Here is a 21,221-nt window from a genome sequence, read left to right on the forward strand (position 1 = left end):
CATTCTGACAGGGAAATAATTGCGCTATGTTTCTGGAGGTCTCCGCTCCCCTCCTTTTTTAAAAAGCACCCAGGAGATTTGGCAGACAATTAAAACTCAGTAAGAGATGAGAAGGAGGAAGATAATGGATCTCCCACCAGTCCTGCCACATTGGGACCCAGCAAGGATGGGGACAAACTAGAGGTGAAAACACGGCAAAGCATGCAGCATCATACGGTTGGTGATGACACAGCACCAGGTATTAGACTGGTGAAGTCAGACCAGACCTTGGTTCAGCAACCTCAGTTTTTTAGTTCTGGCTAAGGGAGAATTTAGAGTCAAGACTCAAACTATAAGAGAAAATTTATTTAGAAAATCACAGAAGCAGAAGAAGTGAGCTGTAGAAGAAACAGGCTTAGGAAATGAGTTATAGAGGCAAAAGGGCCCTCGGAGCTTCGGAGAAAGAGAGACAAGGAAAATGCACCCGGGGGAAGAGGGTTGGGGTGGGTGCTGGTGTGCTCCAGAGAGAGAGCTGCATTTCTTGCGTATGGATCTGGAGGTCTCAGGGGAGGATTCCTGTAGAATATTTACCAGCTTTCAAGGTGTGTCCTTTCAAGGCCATGGTCTCTACTGATTGATCACCGCCAGGGAAGGGGGGTCATTAGTCAATGCAGCCGGTCCTGAGGTCAGCCATGGCATCACTTACCGGGTTTTGCTGTTTTTCTGGGCTTGGAGCTGAAACACAGCGGAGGCCTAGATGCTATCCCTAGAGGTTAATGCTTAAGGGGTAGTAATACAAGGGCCCATATAGGAGTCACTTGAGGTCGCTCTTAGGCCCCTTGTTCTTCCTCCAAGGGGTCTACCACATGACTAGCAGCATGCCGTGGGAGGAAAGGTCAGGGGAGGGCCTGAACCATAGGACCAGCGATATGTTAGGTCACTGGATCTCAAGCACTTGACCAGCAATATGCTAGGGGAGGACAGATTACCCTGGGGGCAGGGCCCTTGTTTGCCGTTTTGCCCATTGCTGGGCACCCAGGGCTTCCCCCACCACTGACCTTCTGTACCTGGCCCATGGTCCTCACTCTGCTCCCACCACAACACAGACTGTTGTCGAGCACATGCCTCCTCCTGCAAGAAAATCGGTGCTGAGCATAACTTCTGTCCCCTGTAAGCGATGCACACACAACACTTTTCAGCTTGAAAATCATTTCCACATTCTTTATCTTAAACATACCTGTTCTCACTGGGTATGAGAACAGAGGCTCAGTGGGGCAACATGATATTCTCAAGGAACTCAAGGGACACAGCTGGGACTGGGCCACAGTCTCCTCAGAGGAAATCCTGTGCTTTTCCACCAGACTAGTCTATCCCTGCCTTCCCCTTTCTTCTGGGACGGACCTAGGTCTGCGCTTGAGACACTGGCCTGAAATCTGGTTTAGGAGATGACGCCCTAGGAAGACAGTGTGGCCTGGTAAAGAACATAAGGGCTGTCGCCTCGGTTTTTGTACTTGGTAGAGAAAGGTGATTCAAGATAGACTCAGCTGTTTGGAAAGCATCAAAGGAAGAGGAAAATTTGAAGAAATGGGATAGCTGAAAAACCGCTGGTGTGCATTCTGGTTGACCCAACATTAAGCTTTCCATGCTTCTCCCCACCTTGTGTTCGAGTGCTGGGGGGAATAAAGGAAACTCACTGGCTTTTTCTTAGTACATCAAATGGCTTGGAGGGCAATTAGAACAGCTGGATGCCCATCTAGTGAGAACTTCTGGTCAGGTGATGGTACCAACCTGCCTAAAGAACACAGAGATGACAATAAGGACAGTGATGGGTGTTACACAGAGAAAACTAAACCCGCAAGGTCTTCTGGGGCCTCCATGAACAACTAAAATTCCTTTCTAGCTGCCCAAGGTCAAAACACTGACTGGCCTCCGTACCAACAGACAGATTTCCAGTCTGTTTATGACACTTCTCCCCACTTTCCTCTTAAAAAAAAAAGTAAATCCTTTTCTGGACTTTTTTAGATGAAGTTATGCTATATGGGCTCTCCTTTTTACAAAAATATAGGGTGCAAATTATTAACTCAATGACTTGAATTATTTATTCTTTGACTCTAGGCTCCATCTCTTGAAGGTGGTAGATGCCCTCTTGAATGTCACTAACCTCTCGGGCCTCATTTTTCTCCTCTGTAAAATGGAGATAATAACTCCCACACCTGAGATCATTTTAAGGATTAAACAAGATAATCCAGGAGAAGAGTTACACACGTGCCTGACACTTAGTAATGTCATTGCTACAATCATTACCATTTGTATCAGTTTCCTTTTGCTGCTATAACATGTAACCATAAACTTAGTAGTTTAAGACAACACAGATTTATTCTTCTCCAGTTCTGGAGGTGGAAAGTCTGAAACAAGCCTTACAAGGCTAAAATCTAGTTGTCAACAGTGCTGCCTTCCTTCTGGAGCGTCTAGAGGATTAATTTTTCCTCAGCTCCTAGAAGCTGCTTGTATTCCTTGACAGTGGTCCCATCTTCCTTCTTTGAAGCCCAAAGTGGAGCAGCTCCTGATTTGTCTCATTGATTCTGGTTCTTCTGTGTCCCTGATAAAGACCCATGTGATTACACTGGGCCCATTCAAATAATGTCCCCACCTCAAGATCTTTAATCACAACTGTAAATTCCCTTTGCTATAGAAGGTAAAATATTTGCAAATTATTAGAAGATGGACATCTTGGTGGGGGTGTCATTAGTCTATCACAATCATTAATATTTTTACCAAATAGCTCATTTAATCCTCATTAAATCCCATTAAGTAAATACTCTTTCATTCCCATGTGGGTACTGAGGCGCAGAGAAGCTAAGTAACTTTCCCAAGGTCATAGAAGTTGGCCTCTGGAGTTCACGTTCTTACAAGCTGAAATATGTGACATGCCACAGGCTAAGCATTATATTAATGTCAGCTATTATTATTGTTATTTCTACTAAGATTAATATAATAATGCCTGTATCATATGACTTGTGAGAAATAAATCAACGTTTGAAAATTACCAGTGCTTGGCATACAGCAAGTCCTCAAATGGTATTTATATCTTTCTAGTTCTTATTTTCCTTCCTTTTCGCTAGCAAGACGGAGAGGTCTTTCCTTCCTCCCCAAAATGGCGGCACCGCCCACCCCTCAATGCCCTACTCAAGATGGCGTCTATCGCGCTGAGAGTTATTTCAGACCCTCTAAATATGGCGCCGACACTAGTCATTTCCATCTCCCACCCTCCCCAAGATGCCATAACAGTTAGCTTCAACCTTGGGCACTCTGACCTTCTTAAAATGGTAGCGAACGTATTTGTATTCTATCACGACCGTCTCAAGATGGCACCAGTGTCGCAAACTTACTGTCGTTATCACGCAGATACTTCCGGTTGCGCCAGAAGCGAGCAAAACAGGCCTGCGGAGATCTGTGAAGGGTTCAATTTGGATCAGGACAGTATTGCCCGACCATGGACCGCAGGAAAAAGCCTTTGGAAGTCACGGCCTCTTCGGTGAGTGCGGGTATAGATGATGCTATGGGCTCCGAGTTCTTCCCGCTCCCTGCAGATAAGAATCTTGGCCTAGCTTGTTTCTTAACTGGGGACCCATATCTGACCTCCCCTCAAACAGGATCCCTGACCTGACTTTACTCCGACGGGAACCTGGACCAACTTTCTTACTTCCAGGACCCTGAACTTGGCTTTTCCCCTCGGACATGCACCCAAACTGGGCTTCCTCCCTCAGACACCGACCTGAACCTGGTGTCTTTCCCCGGTTAGGAAGCTCCGTGCCTCCCTCTGCGGCAGCCAGTCCAGGCCTCCTTGCCAGCCTGGACTCAACGATCGGAAAGGAACACCCGCCTGTGCTTGCTTTGTATACGAATTCCCCTTCTTGGTTCTCCAGTCCAGAACAGCAGAGAGTGTGACATTTTCCCCGACCAGGAGCTAAACAATTGTCAGTGCACCCACAGGGTGATGCGGTGCCTGGGAGCTGCCAGGTCTGATAGGTGTAAGCGGGTTTTTGTCTGTTTGTTTTTAAGTTAGCTACTTCTAGGAAGAAAACCCGTTCTGAGTACTTAGTTGTGTCAGCACCTTACATGCACTATCTTTTTGGCTCCTCCCAGCTACTTGAGGTAGGTGCTAGTAATAGCGTCATTTTATACATAACAAAATAGAGGCTCAGGAAGGTGACGTGACATTCTCCAGCTTATATACAGGATTCTTAGTGATAGAACTGGCTTATTCAGTCTGGTTGCCTTTTCCATTCTATCAGAGAAAATTGCCTAACTTTTGGTTTAATCTTGAATTACTGCAGAGTATTAGGATGTAAGGGAAGTACAAGGAAAACACCTAAATATCCCAATATTTGAACCCTTTCTCCTTGCCTAACACTGAAAATTGGTACTAATTATTATGTTTGAGGATTAAAAACCAAAAAGATATAAATATTAAAATTATCCTATTCCAACAGGTTAAAATTAGTAATGATAACAATAGGAATGCCATCTGAGAGTTGATCATTTTCTGAGCATTCTTCCTTTTAAAATTAAAAAGTTGTTGTAGAATACGGAAATGTGTGGGTAGAAAATTGATGCGATTAAGAAGGCTTAGAAGGAAAGGTGAATGGTTTTAAATTTGTTTTAGAGTATTAGGTCCTGGGATGAACTGCCCTTTGCGTTATTCTTGCTAAGGCTACTTTTAAATGGATTTCTTTCAAAATAGAAATGATTGAACTCAGTCATTTCAATTTTCCTTAAAAGTCAGTCCATGATAGTAGGCTTTGAAAGTTGTGAATTACAAATACCCATGTATATTATCAGCTGTATCAGATTCTTAAAAAAGAAACCGTCATTGTAACCTGTGACTGATACAGCTGGTGGCTAGGTATGGGTCTTCACTCAGTTGTCCTGTTTCCAGTGCCTGGCCTTTCCTGTTCTTGAACCCTGTAATTAAGTTAAACTTAGAGTTTCTGAAACATACTGAAATAAACTAGGAAGCTTTCTTATCATTCATTCATTCCACTTTATTTTTAGCTGTTGAAATCTGCCTATCTTTTAAGGTCCAGCTCAAAGCTACTTCTAATCACTCTGGACAGAAGGAAATGCTCCCTTACCTAAACTCTTACACTATTTCTACCACTCTTACAGCATTTATTACTCCTTACTGGTATTATAGGTTACCTTTCTTATTAGATTGTAGGCTCCTTGTGGGACAGGAGTATGTCGAATTCATGTTTGTAACCTACTCTTCAGTGTTGAATACCAGGCACATACTGGGTAATCAGATAGTTGCTAAACAAAGAGATTTCCCTGTAGAAATAATAGATTGTTGTCATGATTAAATGAGATTATACCATATGAAAAAGCCAAGTACAGTGCTAGTCAGCCAGGTGTTTAATAATGTTAGTTGAATTTGAATCTGAATGATGCAGACTTCATTTGCTTTGCTTTATCAGTTTCCCTTTGCCCAGAAGAAAGCCTTTGGGTGTTTAGAGTTAGAGTAGAAATACATTTCCAACAGAGAAAGGATGAAGTATGACTTAGTTTTATTTATTTTTTTTTTACTGGATTCCACATATAAACATTTAGTTTTATATCCATTTTTGTCCATCGGTAGGAACTTGGAATCTTGCTTTGAGAATTACAATAACTTAGGGATACAATCACTCATAGAAATGAACAAGTTTTTGTTTGTTTATTTGTTTTATTCTAGTTGGTAGACCTTAAGGCTGAACTCTTTCGAAAACAAGAAGAATTCAAACAAGAAAAACTTCTAAAAGATTCTGGAGTTTTGGGAAAACCAAAAACAACTAATAAGGTAAAAATAAGATCTAATTATCTCCATTGATTCCAAACATGGGGAATTATATCGTACTTAGGTTTTTTGAAAGTGTCTGTGGTGTCTGTTACATATAAATATTAAGGGAAAAAAATCCCTGTCATGTGCTTGAAAATCTGCATGTCTTAAATATTAAAAGAGAAATTAGTAAGACTATTTAAAAGCCCATCTTAATGATTTAATTCTTTAGCACTTCTTTTGAAAAAGTACATGCTATTAGTAAATGGTTTGTTACATTCTCTTATAAGATTATCTAGTTACATAGGTTTTATAAATCCAAAGAAAAGCAGACAGATAATATAGAAATATAGCAAAAAAATATCAGGGTCTTTAAGAGTTGTGAATGGTTTTTGAATTTTATAGGTTATGGTGTCTATTAGTAATTCTCTGTAATATATACATTTGCATTATAATCTTGAATCATTCAGGAGGTAAAAGATAAAGAAGTAACCCAATGCAGTTGTGTAAAGAAATCCTTTATATGACTTAGGGCTTTTCTTCTCAGCTCCAGCTTTGCCTTGTACACTCTTATTTGCAGGACATAAATTGGTTGTCAGAAGATCTAGTTATCTCCATTGATTCATAAGATCTAACGGTCTCTCTTTTTTTTTTTTTTCCTTCTGATGTACAAGTAGAGATGTTTTGCAGTCATTTGGTGGTTCTGTTTTGTCTTTTTAAATTATTCTGCAGAAACCAAGTATCTGGAACAAACAGAATGCAGGAGTTTCAAATCGAGCTGAGAAGGATGCAGAACAGAAGATTGAGGAACAGAAGACTTTAGACAAAGCAAGGTAAAGTTGGTTTCCATATCCCCATTTACCATGGAGTTTACCCAAGCAAAGGAATGAAAGTTCAACTTTTACCCTTTTTGATTTACATTTTAAATTTTTATCATCCTTCTAGTAGAATACTCTGTAAACATAATGTAATTTGCAGACGTATTTGCAACCTTAGAAGTAGATAAGACATAACTTCAGTTTAAACTTGAAACAGTCCCACTTTGAGCCTCCTTCAGGCAACAAGTGTTTAAGAAGCGTATGGGAGCGTGGTTTTGGGCTAGGTGGTCTGACAGTAGCATTTGGAAACTAATTTTTTATCCAGCTTTTTAATATGAAAAACTTCAAATCAACAGAGTAATTGAAAGAAGAATACAAAGAGCATTCTAATACTCTTCAGCTAAGTTCACAGATAAACATGCCCCACCTCTGTCTCCTGTATGTATAGAGAAACTTTGTTAAGCATCACGATACTTTACCTCTAAATATTTTCACATTTATCTTCTAAGAACACGAACATTCTTTTATATAACCACAGAAAATAATAGTATCTATTAAATGGTTTGTATTCAAATTTCACCATCTTTCCCAGTACAATTATGTCCTTTCAAAGTTGTTTTTGAAAATTTAACCTAGGATTCAATCAACAATTACAGCATTTAGTTGTTTTGTCCTATCGCTTTAGTCTCTCTTAATTTAGAACAATTCCCTTGCCTGTTTGTTGTTCATTATGCCATGGATATTTTTCAAGAGTCCAGGCCAGTTTTTCTGTGGGCTCCCAAAATCTAGTAAGAATCACATTAATTACTTTTTATAAAAATACCATGTAGATGATAATGTGTCCTTCCCATTGAATCCCATTGGGAGGTTTATATCGTCAGTTTCAGTCGTTATTGGTAATAAGAAGTTTGATCCCTTGGCTAAGGTTGGTCTGCTAGGTTCTTCTGCCCTAAAGGTGTCCTTCCCCATTTGTAATTGATAGTGCTCTAAGGAGGGAAACTATGAGATTGTGTGAATGTCCTGTCCACCAACACATTCCCATACAGTGGTATCGACATCGCTAACGGGTCATGCCACTTACCAGTTATTACTTTGATGATTTCAAAATGATGATTTTTCTAGTTCTACCATTCCATCTTTATTATTTTTTCATTTCATTTATTAGCTGCATTCTTCTGCAAAGACGGGTGCTCCCCCTATTTGTAGTGTCACCCTGGACTTAGAATCCCAAGTTTTAATCTCTCTCAAGACTGTACCGCATGTGCTTTTGGATCCATTGCATAATAAAACTCTGCAGTTGGAAACAGTGGTTGCTAAAATTACTCAGCTCTTTTGGGTCTGAAAATAAAAGACAGAATATTAGCCTATTTGGGGGATTGTTTTTCTTAGTGTTTGACCCATCCGCAAACTGACATAAAATTTTACTTAAAGATACGTTTATTTTGAGACGTCTTTCTCATTATGGACATATTCTCAGAATTTTGATTTTGTTGAAAGATGCCATGGTCTTTTAAAAAATTATATACATATGTACATTTTATTGAGAAATAATTGACATATAACATTAGTTTTAGGTGCACACCATGATTCAGTATTTGTATATATTGCAAAATGATCACCAGAGTAAGTCTAGTCAATATCCATTACCATACATAGGTACAAATTTTTTTTTTTGTGATGAGAACTTTTAAAATTTACTTTTTAAACAATTTTCATATATACAAAACAGTATTATTAACTATAATCACTGTGCTACACATTACATCCTGGAATTAATTATAACTGGACGTTTGTACTTTTTGAGCTCTTTCACCTATTTCTCCCACCCCTACCTCTTACTTACGGCAACTACCAGTCTGTTCTCTGTATCTATAAACCTGTTTGTTTTTGTTTTAGAGTCCACATATAAGTGAGGTCATGTGGTATTTGTCTGATGTAATTCACTTAGTGTAATGTCTTCAAGGTCCATCCATGTTGTTACAAATGGAAAGATACCATTTTTTTTTATGGCTGAATAGTATTCCACTGTGTGAGCGTCACATATTCTTTATCCATTCATCCATCAGTGGACACTTAGGTTCCCTCCATGTCTTGGCTATTGTAAAAACTGCTGCAGTAAACATGGGGGTACAGATGTCTTTTCAAGTTAGTATCTTCATTTTCTTTGGATAAATACTCAGAGGTGGAATTGCTGGATCATATGGTAGTTCTATTTTTAATTTTTTGAGGAACCGCCATACTGTGTTCCATAGTATAGCAGTTTACATTCCCACCAACAGTGTACAAGGGGCCTCTTTTTTCCATATCCTCTCCATCGCTTGTTATTTCTTGTCTTTCTGATAATAGGCATTTTAACAGGTGTGAGGTGATATCTCCTTGTGGTTTTGATTTACATTTCCCTGATCTCTAGTGGTGATCTCTGGAGCACCTGTTCAGGTACCCAGGGGCCATCTGTATATCTTTGGAAAAAGTCTGTTCAGATCTTCTGCCAATTTTTTAAGAATTAAATTTATTGGGGTGACATTGGTTAATAAAATTATATATTTCAAGTGTACAGTTCTGCGATACATCATATCTATATTGCAGTGTGCCCACCACCCAAAGTCAAATCTTCTTTTGTCACCTCATATTTGACTCCCTTTACCCTTTATTGCCCCTTCACCCCCTTCCCTATGATACTGTTGTCTGTATCTGTGAGTTTTTGTTTGTTTTCCTTGTTTGTTCATAGGTTGCTTTCAGTTTTATATCCCACATATAAATGAAATAATGGTTCTTGATTTTTTTCTGTCTGACATCATTTAGCATGATTATCCTCAGGATCTATCCATGTTTTTGCAAATCTTTCTCTCTTTGGGGTATTTAAGTTGCATTTGGCATTTAAATTAAGTTAGAATCTTTATTCATTTATTCATCAAATACAGATTGAGTGCTTGCCATGCTTCAGGTATTGTTTTAGGCTCTGGGATACAGTTATGAAAAAGGGAAACATGTGTTGTGCTGTTACAGAGATTCCACTTGGCAAAGCAGACATGGCTGGGTCTGGGGTCCCCTTAGGGTGGGTGGTCAGCTATAGTTAGAGTGGTCTTCTCATGAGGCTGGACCTCTCGGGAAGAGAGCAGTAATGAAGTCAAGGATGGAGCTGTCTTTTCAAGGGTGCCAATTAGTAAGACGTTTCTAATATTTCTCTTGTTTTCTCCAAGGGAGAAATTGGAAGAAAAAGCTAAATTGTATGAAAAAATGACTAATGGAGACTTTATAGGTAAATAAAAATTACTTAATTTTACTTTATTTTCTGTAATTCATACAGCCCTATGATATTTCATTATGTGTTAATAACTGCAAGAATAAGGAGAAATTTTTTTTAATCAAACGGATTATTTTCTTTACCAGAGACAAGAAAATCGGCAATAATTTTTCAGTGGTCCCGGTGGGTATTGGACATGTGTTAGGTGTGGTGAGGGGAAAAGCAAGTATAGTATAAGCCAGATCCTCTGCTTTCAAGAGGGGGTGGGTGTTGTCAGTGGAGAGAAATGGTACAGAACAAAGCAAAGTTAGGAAACAAGATCTAAATAGGCCACAATTATGAACAATTACAGCTGGGTAAAAATTGGAGAGGAATTATGGTTTTCTGTTTCCCTATTTTCTGTATTTTCTATTTTGTCAGCATTGTGCTTATAGTTGCTCTTTAAATGATAATAATAAAAAGAGATACTGCCCTGGCTGGTGTGGTTCAGTGGATTGAGTGCTGACCTGCAAACCAAAGGTTTGTGGGTTCGATTCCCAGTCAGGGCACATGCATGGGTTGCAGGCCAGGTTCCCGGTAAGGGGTGCATAAGAGGTGACCACACATTGATATTTCTCTCCCTCTTTTTCTCCCTCCCTTTTCCTCTCTCGAAAAATAAATAAGTAAAATCTTTTAAAAAAATAAGTAAATAAAAATAAAAAGAGATGCCGCTTTCCTCATACCCCCTCAGAGAAATAAAACTCAAGCTACAGCTAGACTACAGCAGAAGAGCATTTACAAAGCAGTTTACAAAGAATGTGGACGTCTTTAGGGGAGAAGACTGGCTCCTGTTGGAGCCTCAAAGGCTTTGGAGAACTGGAGAGAGGGATTCTGCAGGGAGGAGGTGGTGGGAGCAAATCAGCAGAGGGAAGAGGACGCCAGCTGTGGCCGGGGCTGAGGGGCTCGGAAAGCGGGCAGCAGTGCAGCAGAATAGAGGCAGGCTGGGCCCCAGTCGTGGGCTACCCACCTGGCAAAGCGCTCTCTGCCTGGCGGGGAATCCATGGGAAGGTCAGGCACTCTCAAAGCTAGGGACCACGAAGAGAGGCTTTGCCTTCTTCCTGAAGAAGCAGCAGGGTAGCCATTAACTAGGCAGCCTCAATATTATGTGGTCTTGTAACTCAGCTCTGGGACAGTGCATCTCTTTCTTATTTGAGGTATTTTTTGGCTTTTTTTAAAAAAATATTATCTATCTAGGAAAACCTTTATTAAAAATAATTCAGACTTTACTTGTATTGTTAATACAGGATTCAGGTCCACAACAGTATGCCTATAGACGTAGAGATTTAGTCCAGACCTTAGGCCCCCTCCTGATAGGCATATTGGGATTGCATGTTTGAGTAAATTAAGTTTTGGACCTTCAGTTATTCTACACTGTGCAGTGGGATAATACCAGTACCCAGTAATAGGGAACCTAATATTTGTTACATCTCAGACACAAAGACTTAAATAACTGTATCTTAAATCCAACATAGAGAAACTTCATTGTAAACATTATTTTATTTATGAATACATCAGACGTCCGGGATTAAATTAAGCCATGGAGCTACATGTTTGAGCGCAAGTAGATCTTGAGCCCTGAGGGCAGACAGCATCATACACATCTCTGTTTGTCCTGCAGAGCTTGGCGACATGTCTGAAAGTGGTGGTCATTGGATCAACAAGAGTTTGAGTGACTTTTTCTTTTTTTTGCCTATATTATGACCCTTAAAACACCACAGCAATGGAATTAGGATTAAGTAATACAGCTCGCCTGGTTGGAGAGGTATATTCCCCGTAACAACCAAGGTCTGTTGCTCTGGTCCGACGACCTGAGAAGTGCGGTTCTATATCTGTATTATGTAATTGGCTGTATGAATCTCTTGAAATCAAATGGTTTCGTTATTTTAAAATTACATTCTGAGACAGTGTTGCTTCCTCAATGTATTGACGAGGCTGCAGAACACTTCCGGTTTTTAAAATATTTTTTGTGTGCTATATTTTACCAATGGCCAGTGTACAGCTTCCCTGTCAGGTCCTGAGGTGGCTCGGTCTGTGTAAGTGTTGCAGGGGGTGGAGTCATCGACTAGTGAATCGTCAAGGGAATGGAGCCGCCCGTTGATGAGTGTGATTGCTTCATACCAATTCCATGTGTGGTTTTCTTCTTTGGTATTAAGAATCTGACAATTGATTTTTATGTCCTAGATGAAGAAGTGGAAGATATGTACCTTGTGGATTTTACACAGAAGATCATAGACAAGCACAAAGAAATGGAGGCATTTGGTGCCAATAGAGGTTCTAGAAAGGCAGGAGAAAGAGAAGATGATGATGAAAATCTTTCTGAGAAAGATATACCTCCTCCCCAGGACCCCAGTGAAGAATGGTTGGTGATATTATGCGATTTAATCATATTAACAATGCCTAGCTTGTGTTTACTTTTTAAGAGTCATTTTGTTTGGTTGTTATCAAACCATTTCTCTTTATCTTTCCACCACTTAAGTTTTTTTTTCTTTGAAACTCCACTTTAAGTAAGATTGGATTTACAGATGTAGAAACAGTAGCTCCAATGAAGAAATGGTTACAAATAAAGACTGAATTCTTGCCATGTGCCAAGCACTGTGCCCCATGCAGGGGGCATTGACATGCCTGTTTTGTTAATGTGAGAGAATTGTTTAGGTAGAAGCATGCTCCTTTGTTACCCATGTCCTTATTCTGACTTCATGGAGAGTCGTTTGTCTAGGGAGTGGTGATCTCTCTTTCCAGTAAGCCTTATTCTAGCTGTGACATTTTCTGACGGTGTAATGCAGGCATTATGGACCTTGAACCTAGACAGCACTGGCTCTCCCTTTCCCTGGCAGTGTGGCCGGAGTAAGTTCCTCCCCAATCTGAGGCTCACTTTCCTCACCTATCAAGCAGTGATGGCAATGCCTACTTGTGAGTGCTTGCCTTAAACTTCCTTCAGGGAGTAAGAGTGTTTTAGAATACCCAAGAAACTGCTGCCTGCGGAATATAAACAGACATTTTGTAAATCTTTATTACTGAAATTCTTCTGATTTTTACCTACATGTAGGTGAATAATGGGGAAAACAAACTAGTCTTTCCTCAGAAAGAGACCATTCTGTCAATAAGAGACCAGAATGCAAATTCCATTCTGATGATTTTCTCTCCAGACATTGTTTAGAAACTTGTTCGTAAGTGCTTACTATTATGTAGAGATGCACTGATGCTATGAAAATGTCCTGGAAGTAACTAGCTCTGCCACCCTCCTGCCTGTGCGGAGCCCACCATCTTCCCTTCAGGGCTCAGATATCCTCCTCATCATGGGGTCTTTGTCAGGAACTGCTTAGGATTGTTTTGACTTTTGTCAGCCTTGGGCCCAGTGGGCAGGAGTCATTTATCAGCTGAAGAGAGCAATCCCCCTGTGGCGTGCAGACACTGTGCCTCTTCACACATCGGGACAGAGCAGGTGTCTTTTTACCTAGCTTCTAAAAACTTGTATTTGGGGTAGGTCTGGCTCCATGCTTGCTACAAGCAACCAGGAGAGAAACACACAACGCAGTCTCTTCTCAGTGTGGCTTCATTCTAAGTGATTCTCCTTTGTCTGAACTGTGGGAACACTTAAATATTTCCCACTCTTTTGGCTCTTACCTTTTCTTTATTGTTGACATGATTGGCCTCATGAACAGAAAAAGATTTGAGGCAGACTTTTGGTACTTTTAACATCCTGCCTGCTGTTGAGCATGTCAGAGCCCATGTGCCTTAGCTTTCCCCAGAGCTCCTTGAGGATGAGCTGGCTGAGCTCCCCTGCATGACTCCGATACCCCAAGTGCCTGTTTCCCCAAGAGCTTGCTCTGGTGCCTGCTGATCACAGGGAGCAGTTGCTGTCTGCTGTCTTGCTACTTCTACTTAGATGGGATCTGTGTGTTTGGAGTCCTTCTCCAGAAATAGAATAGCCTATGATTGCTTTTCATAGCTGAAATCTCAACTCCTTTGAAAGGTTTAGTATCTATTTTTTTCTTATTAATGCCTGCATGATTACAAGCAATTTGTCAGTGATTTGAAGAGTTTGGAGGGCAATTGAAGGTGTCACATGCCACCATATGGTGAAGGAAGACATACTGCAAGCATTTCTGACATTTTTTTGTGTGTTTTTAAATTAGGCTCCAGAATTGTAACTGCTTGTGAAATCCTTTCAGTAGTTAAATTCCAGGTGGTGGAAAATGTTTCTGCAGAAATACTGTAAATAATTACTTGGACCATCTGGCTAGATGATTTTCTTCATTCGTTAAAAAAGAAGAAGAAAAGAAGAAAAAATAAACTTTCTGCAGTTGGAGGTTTTTTATCTTGTGGTAATCAGCTTTAGGACTACAGCAATGGATTCCCAAACACTCTGTTTTTAAATCACGGGCTGACAACTGGAATCAGCATGTAGGAGAGAAAAGAAATTGCTAACAGAAGCCAAGTCATGTACATGGGAATCTAACCTTGAGTCGGTCCATAAGCAGTACTGGTACCTTTCTGTGTTTTTTAAGCACCCTACTTATGGCTGTGGGAAATTCCCTGCCTGTAATTTAAAGAATAAAAAATCTGTTGCATCATAATGCAAAGGAAATATTTTCCATGGAAATATGTCCATATTACCAGATGTGAAAAGTCTGAGTATTTCATTTGCCTTGTGCTGCCTGGCTTGCCTAACTACTGCCTGGTTTGGGCAAGGACTAGGAAGGAGGAACTAAAGGTAAAAGATAACAGACTGGCCCACTGATGAGATGTTGCCTTCTCATCATTAATTAATTGAATTAAAAGGAGTCTCAAAATAGTGTGATTTATATTAAGAAATACATTTGTAATTCTTCGGGAAGAATTGTACCAATTAGAAGAAAGAAAGGAAAGAATTAAGTGTCAGATTTGGGAAGACTGAGGAAAATTGAGAGTCTGGTACAAAGCAGTTACTATGATGCTGATAAACTATTCGGAGTTGTCTAAAACAGATTAAAGAAAGTTCTGAGGTGTTACAGCAAGCATCTGTGTGGTTATTTATCTTTGACATCAGATATATGGATGATTAATCATTTCCTACAGTTTCCAAAACTAAGATTTAATGAAGGGCAGTGTGTTTATTGTGTGTATTTCCTTTTTTACCTTCAAAAAACATGTTATCAGTGTTAATGGTCTCTCAAGTTGAGGAGTTTCCTTGGTTGTGAGGCCTACATTAATTTTTTACTGTGCACTGACTTCCTCATTTAGGGAACCACATGTCATGTAGAAAGCCTTCACTTCTTTTCACTTTTATTTCAGGGTGGATTATGTGGATTCTTTAGGGCGATCCCGGCGCTGCATGAAAAAGGATTTGCCGCATCTGCTGGAGATGGATAAAAATCTCCAGGGGAGGCTGTAAGTATATTATATGCAAAGCTTTGTCTAGATCTGAAATGCAGACACAGGGATAATTTTGTGGGCAGGGTTACCTTGAGTCAATTGTGTTTGGTGCTCCAGGAAGGACTTTTTAAATTGATAAGAATAGTTGCTGAAGTACTTGTTTATACTTAGCATACACATATACACATAATCCACACTCAGGGAACGACCTGAATGGATGATTCAGATCATGTAGCTACTAAAATGAATGAGTTAGAGCTATATCTTCTTACAGGCTCACCGTGGAGATAGTGTGGGTTCAGTTCCAGACAACTGCAGTAAAGCAGGTATCATAATAAAGCAAGTCACACAAAGGTTTTTGTTTGACATTGCATATAAAAGTTGTATTTACACTATACTATGTAGTCTAGTAAGTGTGTAGTAGCATTATGTCAAACAAACAAAAAAAAAAGCAGTGTACATACCTAATAGATAACGTGCTAAAACACCCCAGGGAATAAAATTCCTCTCACCAAGAGCAGCTTTTGTGTAGAAAGTGTTGGGAGAAGGTCCCCCTTGACCAAATCCTGCAGGTTCAGGTGGGCCTGGGCTTGGCACGAAGGAGGGAGTGCAGAGTCCCTGAGCCGTCCGGCAGAGCACGAGGTGCTGGCCAGGCGACAGCGTTACGCGGCTTCCTCAGCCCTGCACGGGAGACCATCCAGAGGAGGCCTGTACTTGCTCCTCCCTGCCTGGGCTGCCTCCCTCTCTTCAGCCCACAACCAGGGTGGGGAGGAAAGTAGTTTGTCTAGAGAGCAGAGAAGATTCCATTATGCTAATGTGACAAGTCGGCTGCTTGACTTAAGGTGAAAATATTTTTTACAATTTCCCAGTGGTATGGTGGGTCAGAAACCTCTATAAGGAACTTTACAATTGCTTCTTTTTTTTTTCCCCCCTACTAGTTTTATTAGCCCTGCTAATGAAAAAACCTTACTATCTGAAGATATGAGAAAAGAACTTCAGCGCCAACAATGGGAGGAAGAAGAACGGGAGGCCCTGAAAAGGCCAATGGGGCCCATACATTATGAAGATATTCGCGAAAATGGTATGGTCATCTTGCAACTCTTTTTTTTTTTTTTATTACTACTTCATCTCATCTTGCAACTTTTAAATCATGTTTTTATCTTGAACTAATGGCAAGCATAAAGGGAAGTATTCATTCATAAAGCAGCAATTCTCAGGTAGAAATAAAAGATTCTGTTTTGGAAAGTGGAACTATCCCCTTTCTTCACTTCATAGGCTAAAAATTACTCATATTGAGAATATCATTCTAAAAGAGGACCTATTAATCCAAGAGTTTGTTACCTGAGAGAAATGGAGACAGCTTATGACTGAAAATGAATGAATTTTTGTTGTTTATCACTTGGCAAATAGGAATAAAACCTTTCTAACTTGTTTTTTGCTTATCTGCTTTTTTCTCTCTCTTTTTAAACTTCTGTCAAGTATTACTGTATTTTTTATTATTATTATTTTTGTCAAATTTCTTGTGGATTATAATTTACTGATCAGGGAAATCTATACTCTCTTATATAATTTTGACTTCTTTCAGAGGCCCGGCAACTTGGTGTTGGATATTTTGCCTTTGCTCGAGATAAAGAGTTAAGAAACAAGCAAATGAAAACTTTAGAGATGCTGCGTGAACAGGTACAAATTAAATTTGGAGTTGATGTCAAGAAGGATTTGAGCAGTTGGTTTCTTGTTGGACCATATGGCAAAAAAATTTAGTAAATTAATTAGAACTTTAAATTGATATTCAGAATGCAATTATAGGTTTCATAATGGTAATTGCCATATTATTTTGGTGTTTTAAACTTTAAGATTATAGCTGCTTAAAAGTAACCTGTGTACCTTTGAATATGGTTTCAAATATACTTATGGAGTGGCCTGGGTAAGAAAATAGGAAGAAAGTTTTTAAGGGATTAAGGAATAGAACAGAATTGGTTGTGTTTTTTTACTGTTAAACCTTCCAGGATGCTCTGAGAACACTTACTAAACTTCAAAAAACATCAGAAGACTGGCATAAGAGTACTTTATGAGTCTTCATTTTGCATATCTCAAGGATAGCTTCTTGGAGGTGGCATGAAAATCAACTAATTAGACTATTTTTACAATAAAATTATCTCATCCTTTTTAACAGAAATATAATGAATTTGGCTTAAAGCAAATAATTTTCTACTTTTATGTTCTCTTTAGACAACAGACCAGAGAACAAAACGAGAAAACGTAAAAGAAAAACGAAAGGCTATGTTAGAAGCAAGACTTGCCAAACTTCGACAAAAAAAGATGAAAAAATCAAAAGATGATGGAACAGAGGAAGAAAATAAAGGTATGTTACAGCTCATGTTAATAAACTTCAAAGAGAAAAATTTTATTTCCACTCATGTCTCAGTGATAAGACTGGCAATATGAAATTAACCATTTGGTTTTATTCTTTAAGAAAGCACCTTCGAGGTACTGCCAGGAGCAGTTTTTATGACCAGAGTGGTATGGAATGACCCTCCAAGGAATAGTTTTAGGTTATAGATAAAGAAATTGACAGTACATTGAGTCACTTCACAGTAAGTAACTCAGACTTAGTTTAGTTGTGTACATACATGTTTTAAACCTTTTTTTATTTTGCTGTGGCTGCAGTTTCTGTTGATTATTATATATTTATTTTAAATAAGAAATATATTTACAAAGTCAGATAATAAAGTGAAGAATTTGCAAGTACGAATCTGGACAGCCAATGAAAGGACTGTTAAAACACTTGGAAACACTGTTAAGTATTGTGTTCAAACTAGCTCACTATGTGAATTATGCTGGTCTGGGCCAAATTGCCACAACAAAGAGACCCCCTACATAGACAGCCTCAAACAAGAGGGAAGTCTGCTTCTCTCAAAATTTCAGAGGTGGTGAGTATCCAGAGAGGTAGCAGCTCTGCCCCAGATAGCCACCCGGTCTTCAGCTTCCTCCTGTCTTGCTGTTTCTGCCATTCCCTGGAGGGCTGCTCTCACCTGCGCAGTTGAAGCTTGCTCTCCAGCCGATGGTCATTATCCAGTCTGGGGAAGGAGAGAAGAGGGGAGGGGAATCAGCTTCCTTTTTGAGAATGTGAGTCTGAAGTCACACACAGCCTGTGCATTTACACCCTAAGGGCCAGAACGCAGGGAGGCTGGGGACCAGCCTCTCAATCAAGGCGCCATGTATCCAGCTGAAACTTGGGGCACTCTGATCCCGAAAGGAAGAAGGGGAGTGTGGGTAGTAGGGGCACGTAAAAGCCTCTCCAGCCCTCACAGAAGCCTTGTGCTTAGGCATGGGCTGTTTTCTAATTCTGAACACAAGTTTACTTCAGCTTTGAAAGGAGACCAGAAACATTTTTAAATTAGAAAATTGTTCATTTAGTTTCATATAATTGTTGTCTCCCTGTAACATGCTAAGCTCTTGGACAGTGCGTACTTTTGCTCTACTCCTGAACAGCTGTGATTTCCACAAGTTGTGAAGTGCCACCACTGTGTTTTTAAAAAAATCCATTTTCCTTTAAAATATAACTAAAGTTGAATAGCCAGCACCCTGTCACCAGGCTTCAGCTCTTCATCACCCTCAGTCCCCTTGCTTTGTCCGAGACCCTTACTGTAGCTGAATTACTGGGGAATTTCTGGTCCTTGAATTGTTGGTCTGGAGATACAGATACTTTGAAAACCGTCCAGCCTTGGTTTGAGTCCTGGTTCTTATCACTTTGGACCTGTGCAGCATTTCTGAGCTTAATTTTTCTCATCTACAAAATGGGGATAAAATGAGAATACCAACACTGACTTTATTAGGGTTGTTACAGAGTTAAATGAACTATTGTATACAAAGTACTTAGCCCACTGCCCGGGACTGATAGGTGCTCAATAAATAGTGGTTACTTTTACTCTCAGGATTAGTATATTCCATAAAAAACATTAAGTAACTTTAAGATGTATTATAATGAAGTCTTATTCCCTTGCAAAAAAAAAATAGATGGAGATGTTATTGGGCCCTTACCACCAGAACCACAGGCTGTGCCAACTCCACACGTTGCTGCCCAGAGCAGCAAAGTAGAAGTCATCGTTCAGGAGAGGAAGGATACCAGGCCCGGAGTGCCACATGTCCGGGAGTGGGACAGAGGAAAAGGTAAGGGGCGTTGACTCCAAGGTATCAGAATCTTTTCAGTAATGGGTAATGGGCCCCGCACAGGAAATTTTTCTGGTTTTCCCAATCCAAGTGTGGTTCTGATGAGTCTTTGTGGTCTTTTGAGGCTTAAGGAATTCTCCAGAGCCTTGAACTTTTTCCTCAATACCCAGATGGAGCTGTTTATAAACAGGAGCACTAGAAAGGCCATGATCCACAGGGCATCATGTCAAAGGATGAGGTGTTTTTTGGGTTGGGTTTTTTTTTTTTTTTAGAAGTGCTTGGGTGAGTTTTCTGAAATTTGTGCTGCCTTGTGGTTTTGCAGCTTTGGAATGCCATTTCTCAGGAACTGCTTTTAAAATCTTATGAAGGGTTGGCATTTTAATGTATTCTGTGTTTTTAGCAGTCTCTTTTATGTTCAAAGTGGTCTGTATGCCAGTGTACTAACCTGCATCCACATGTGGTTTCACTGGGGTATGCAAAATTTCATGTAAGGTTTTTCTATAAATACCCTGTGGTGCCCACAGCAGCCTCTCTTTGGAATACAACTATGTTTTATTCCTTTTTGAAAGAGATTGTGTCAGTACTACATTAGCTCATGCTGTTTCAGCTGATGAGATCCAAGACTAAAGTAAAAGACATGTAAATTGGTGAGTGCCTTTGGTGAGCATGGCCCTTAAAAACAGAGATGAAATACCAACTTAGATTTGGTGAGGTTCCTTGTGTCATCTAAAACTCACAGGGTAGCATTTGTGTTTGCTCTGAAGTACCTACAGAAGCACATCAAGCAAATGATTTGAACATTTAATTTTTCTATATTTCTCACTTTAATTTTAATGCCTTTTTGAACAGTTTCCAGAGCCTGCAGACTTCTCCACAGAGCCTTTATTAAATCTTTGCCCTTCTGGAAGTAGTCAGTCCCTTAGCCTAGTTCCTTATGCTTCTGCAGGCATTACGTGTGCCTCATATTATAGTTTTGTTATTGCTATCCTTGTTTTCCAGAGAATTTGAGGTGTTTTTTAAGAAATGCATATAATAATTAAAAAATAATAATTAAAAAAAATTCATCTGATTCAATAATCCGTTCTAATAATACTCTTTTATTTTTACCAGACTTTTCCTTTGGGTACTGGTCGAAGAGGCAGTCAGATCTCCGGGCTGAAAGAGACCCTGAGTTTGCACCACCATCGGATTACTTTGTGGGCCAAAAGAGAACTGGTTCTTTCAGTAGCCAGACGTGGAGCAGACCTGCAGCTGTACAGAGTGACACAGAGCAGCACCCTGGCCAGAGCCAGGTCCCCAACTGTTCAAATGCATCATCCATTCCTGCCCCCAGCAGCCCACCGCAGGCCCCCACGGTCACTTTTGAAACTTTGGATGATATGATATCATATTATAAACAAGTGACATGAACTTAAAAAAACATTCTGACTTGGGTTCATACTGTTGATGGTGTGTGTCTTCCTCCCCCAGAGGAGAGAGAATTACTCAACTTTAGGGAGTGAATTGTACTTTCTTTTCCTGTCCTTTCCTTACAAGATACAGTTGGGATTGTCAGCAAGAAAGAAAGTGAATGGTACCATAGGAAATCTGTGGCTGGTGGCTGTTCATTTCTTTCTAATTGGTATGGAGACTATTCATCTGGATTTACATGTAAGCTATGATAAAGCAGAAATAATTATGTAATATTGACACCTAGGAGTTTTTAATCCTGCTTTTCATACTCAGTCCCATGACATACTCAGATGTAAGGGCTCCATTCCTTTCTTTTTGCAAATGCTAACACGTAGATGTCTTTTTC

General features: G+C 39.8%; 1 protein-coding gene across 1 annotated transcript; it reads left to right on the forward strand.

Annotated features, from left to right (window-relative positions):
• Positions 1 to 3,384: 3,384 nt before the first annotated feature.
• Positions 3,385 to 20,958, forward strand: CCDC174 (coiled-coil domain containing 174). Its single transcript, XM_054595201.1, has 11 exons — positions 3,385 to 3,514; positions 5,714 to 5,818; positions 6,530 to 6,630; positions 9,816 to 9,874; positions 12,080 to 12,257; positions 15,173 to 15,268; positions 16,192 to 16,334; positions 16,839 to 16,933; positions 17,483 to 17,615; positions 19,271 to 19,423; positions 20,534 to 20,958. Exons 1-11 carry the CDS (start codon positions 3,473 to 3,475, stop codon positions 20,830 to 20,832), a joined length of 1,404 nt encoding a protein of 467 aa, XP_054451176.1. The 5' UTR covers positions 3,385 to 3,472; the 3' UTR covers positions 20,833 to 20,958.
• Positions 20,959 to 21,221: the final 263 nt, after the last annotated feature.

The sequence above is a fragment of the Pteronotus mesoamericanus genome, unplaced genomic scaffold (genome assembly GCF_021234165.1).
Source record: "Pteronotus mesoamericanus isolate MK-2021 breed Mesoamerican mustached bat unplaced genomic scaffold, CSHL_Meso_final scaffold_54, whole genome shotgun sequence".
In the NCBI taxonomy this organism is placed as follows: domain Eukaryota; kingdom Metazoa; phylum Chordata; class Mammalia; order Chiroptera; family Mormoopidae; genus Pteronotus; species Pteronotus mesoamericanus.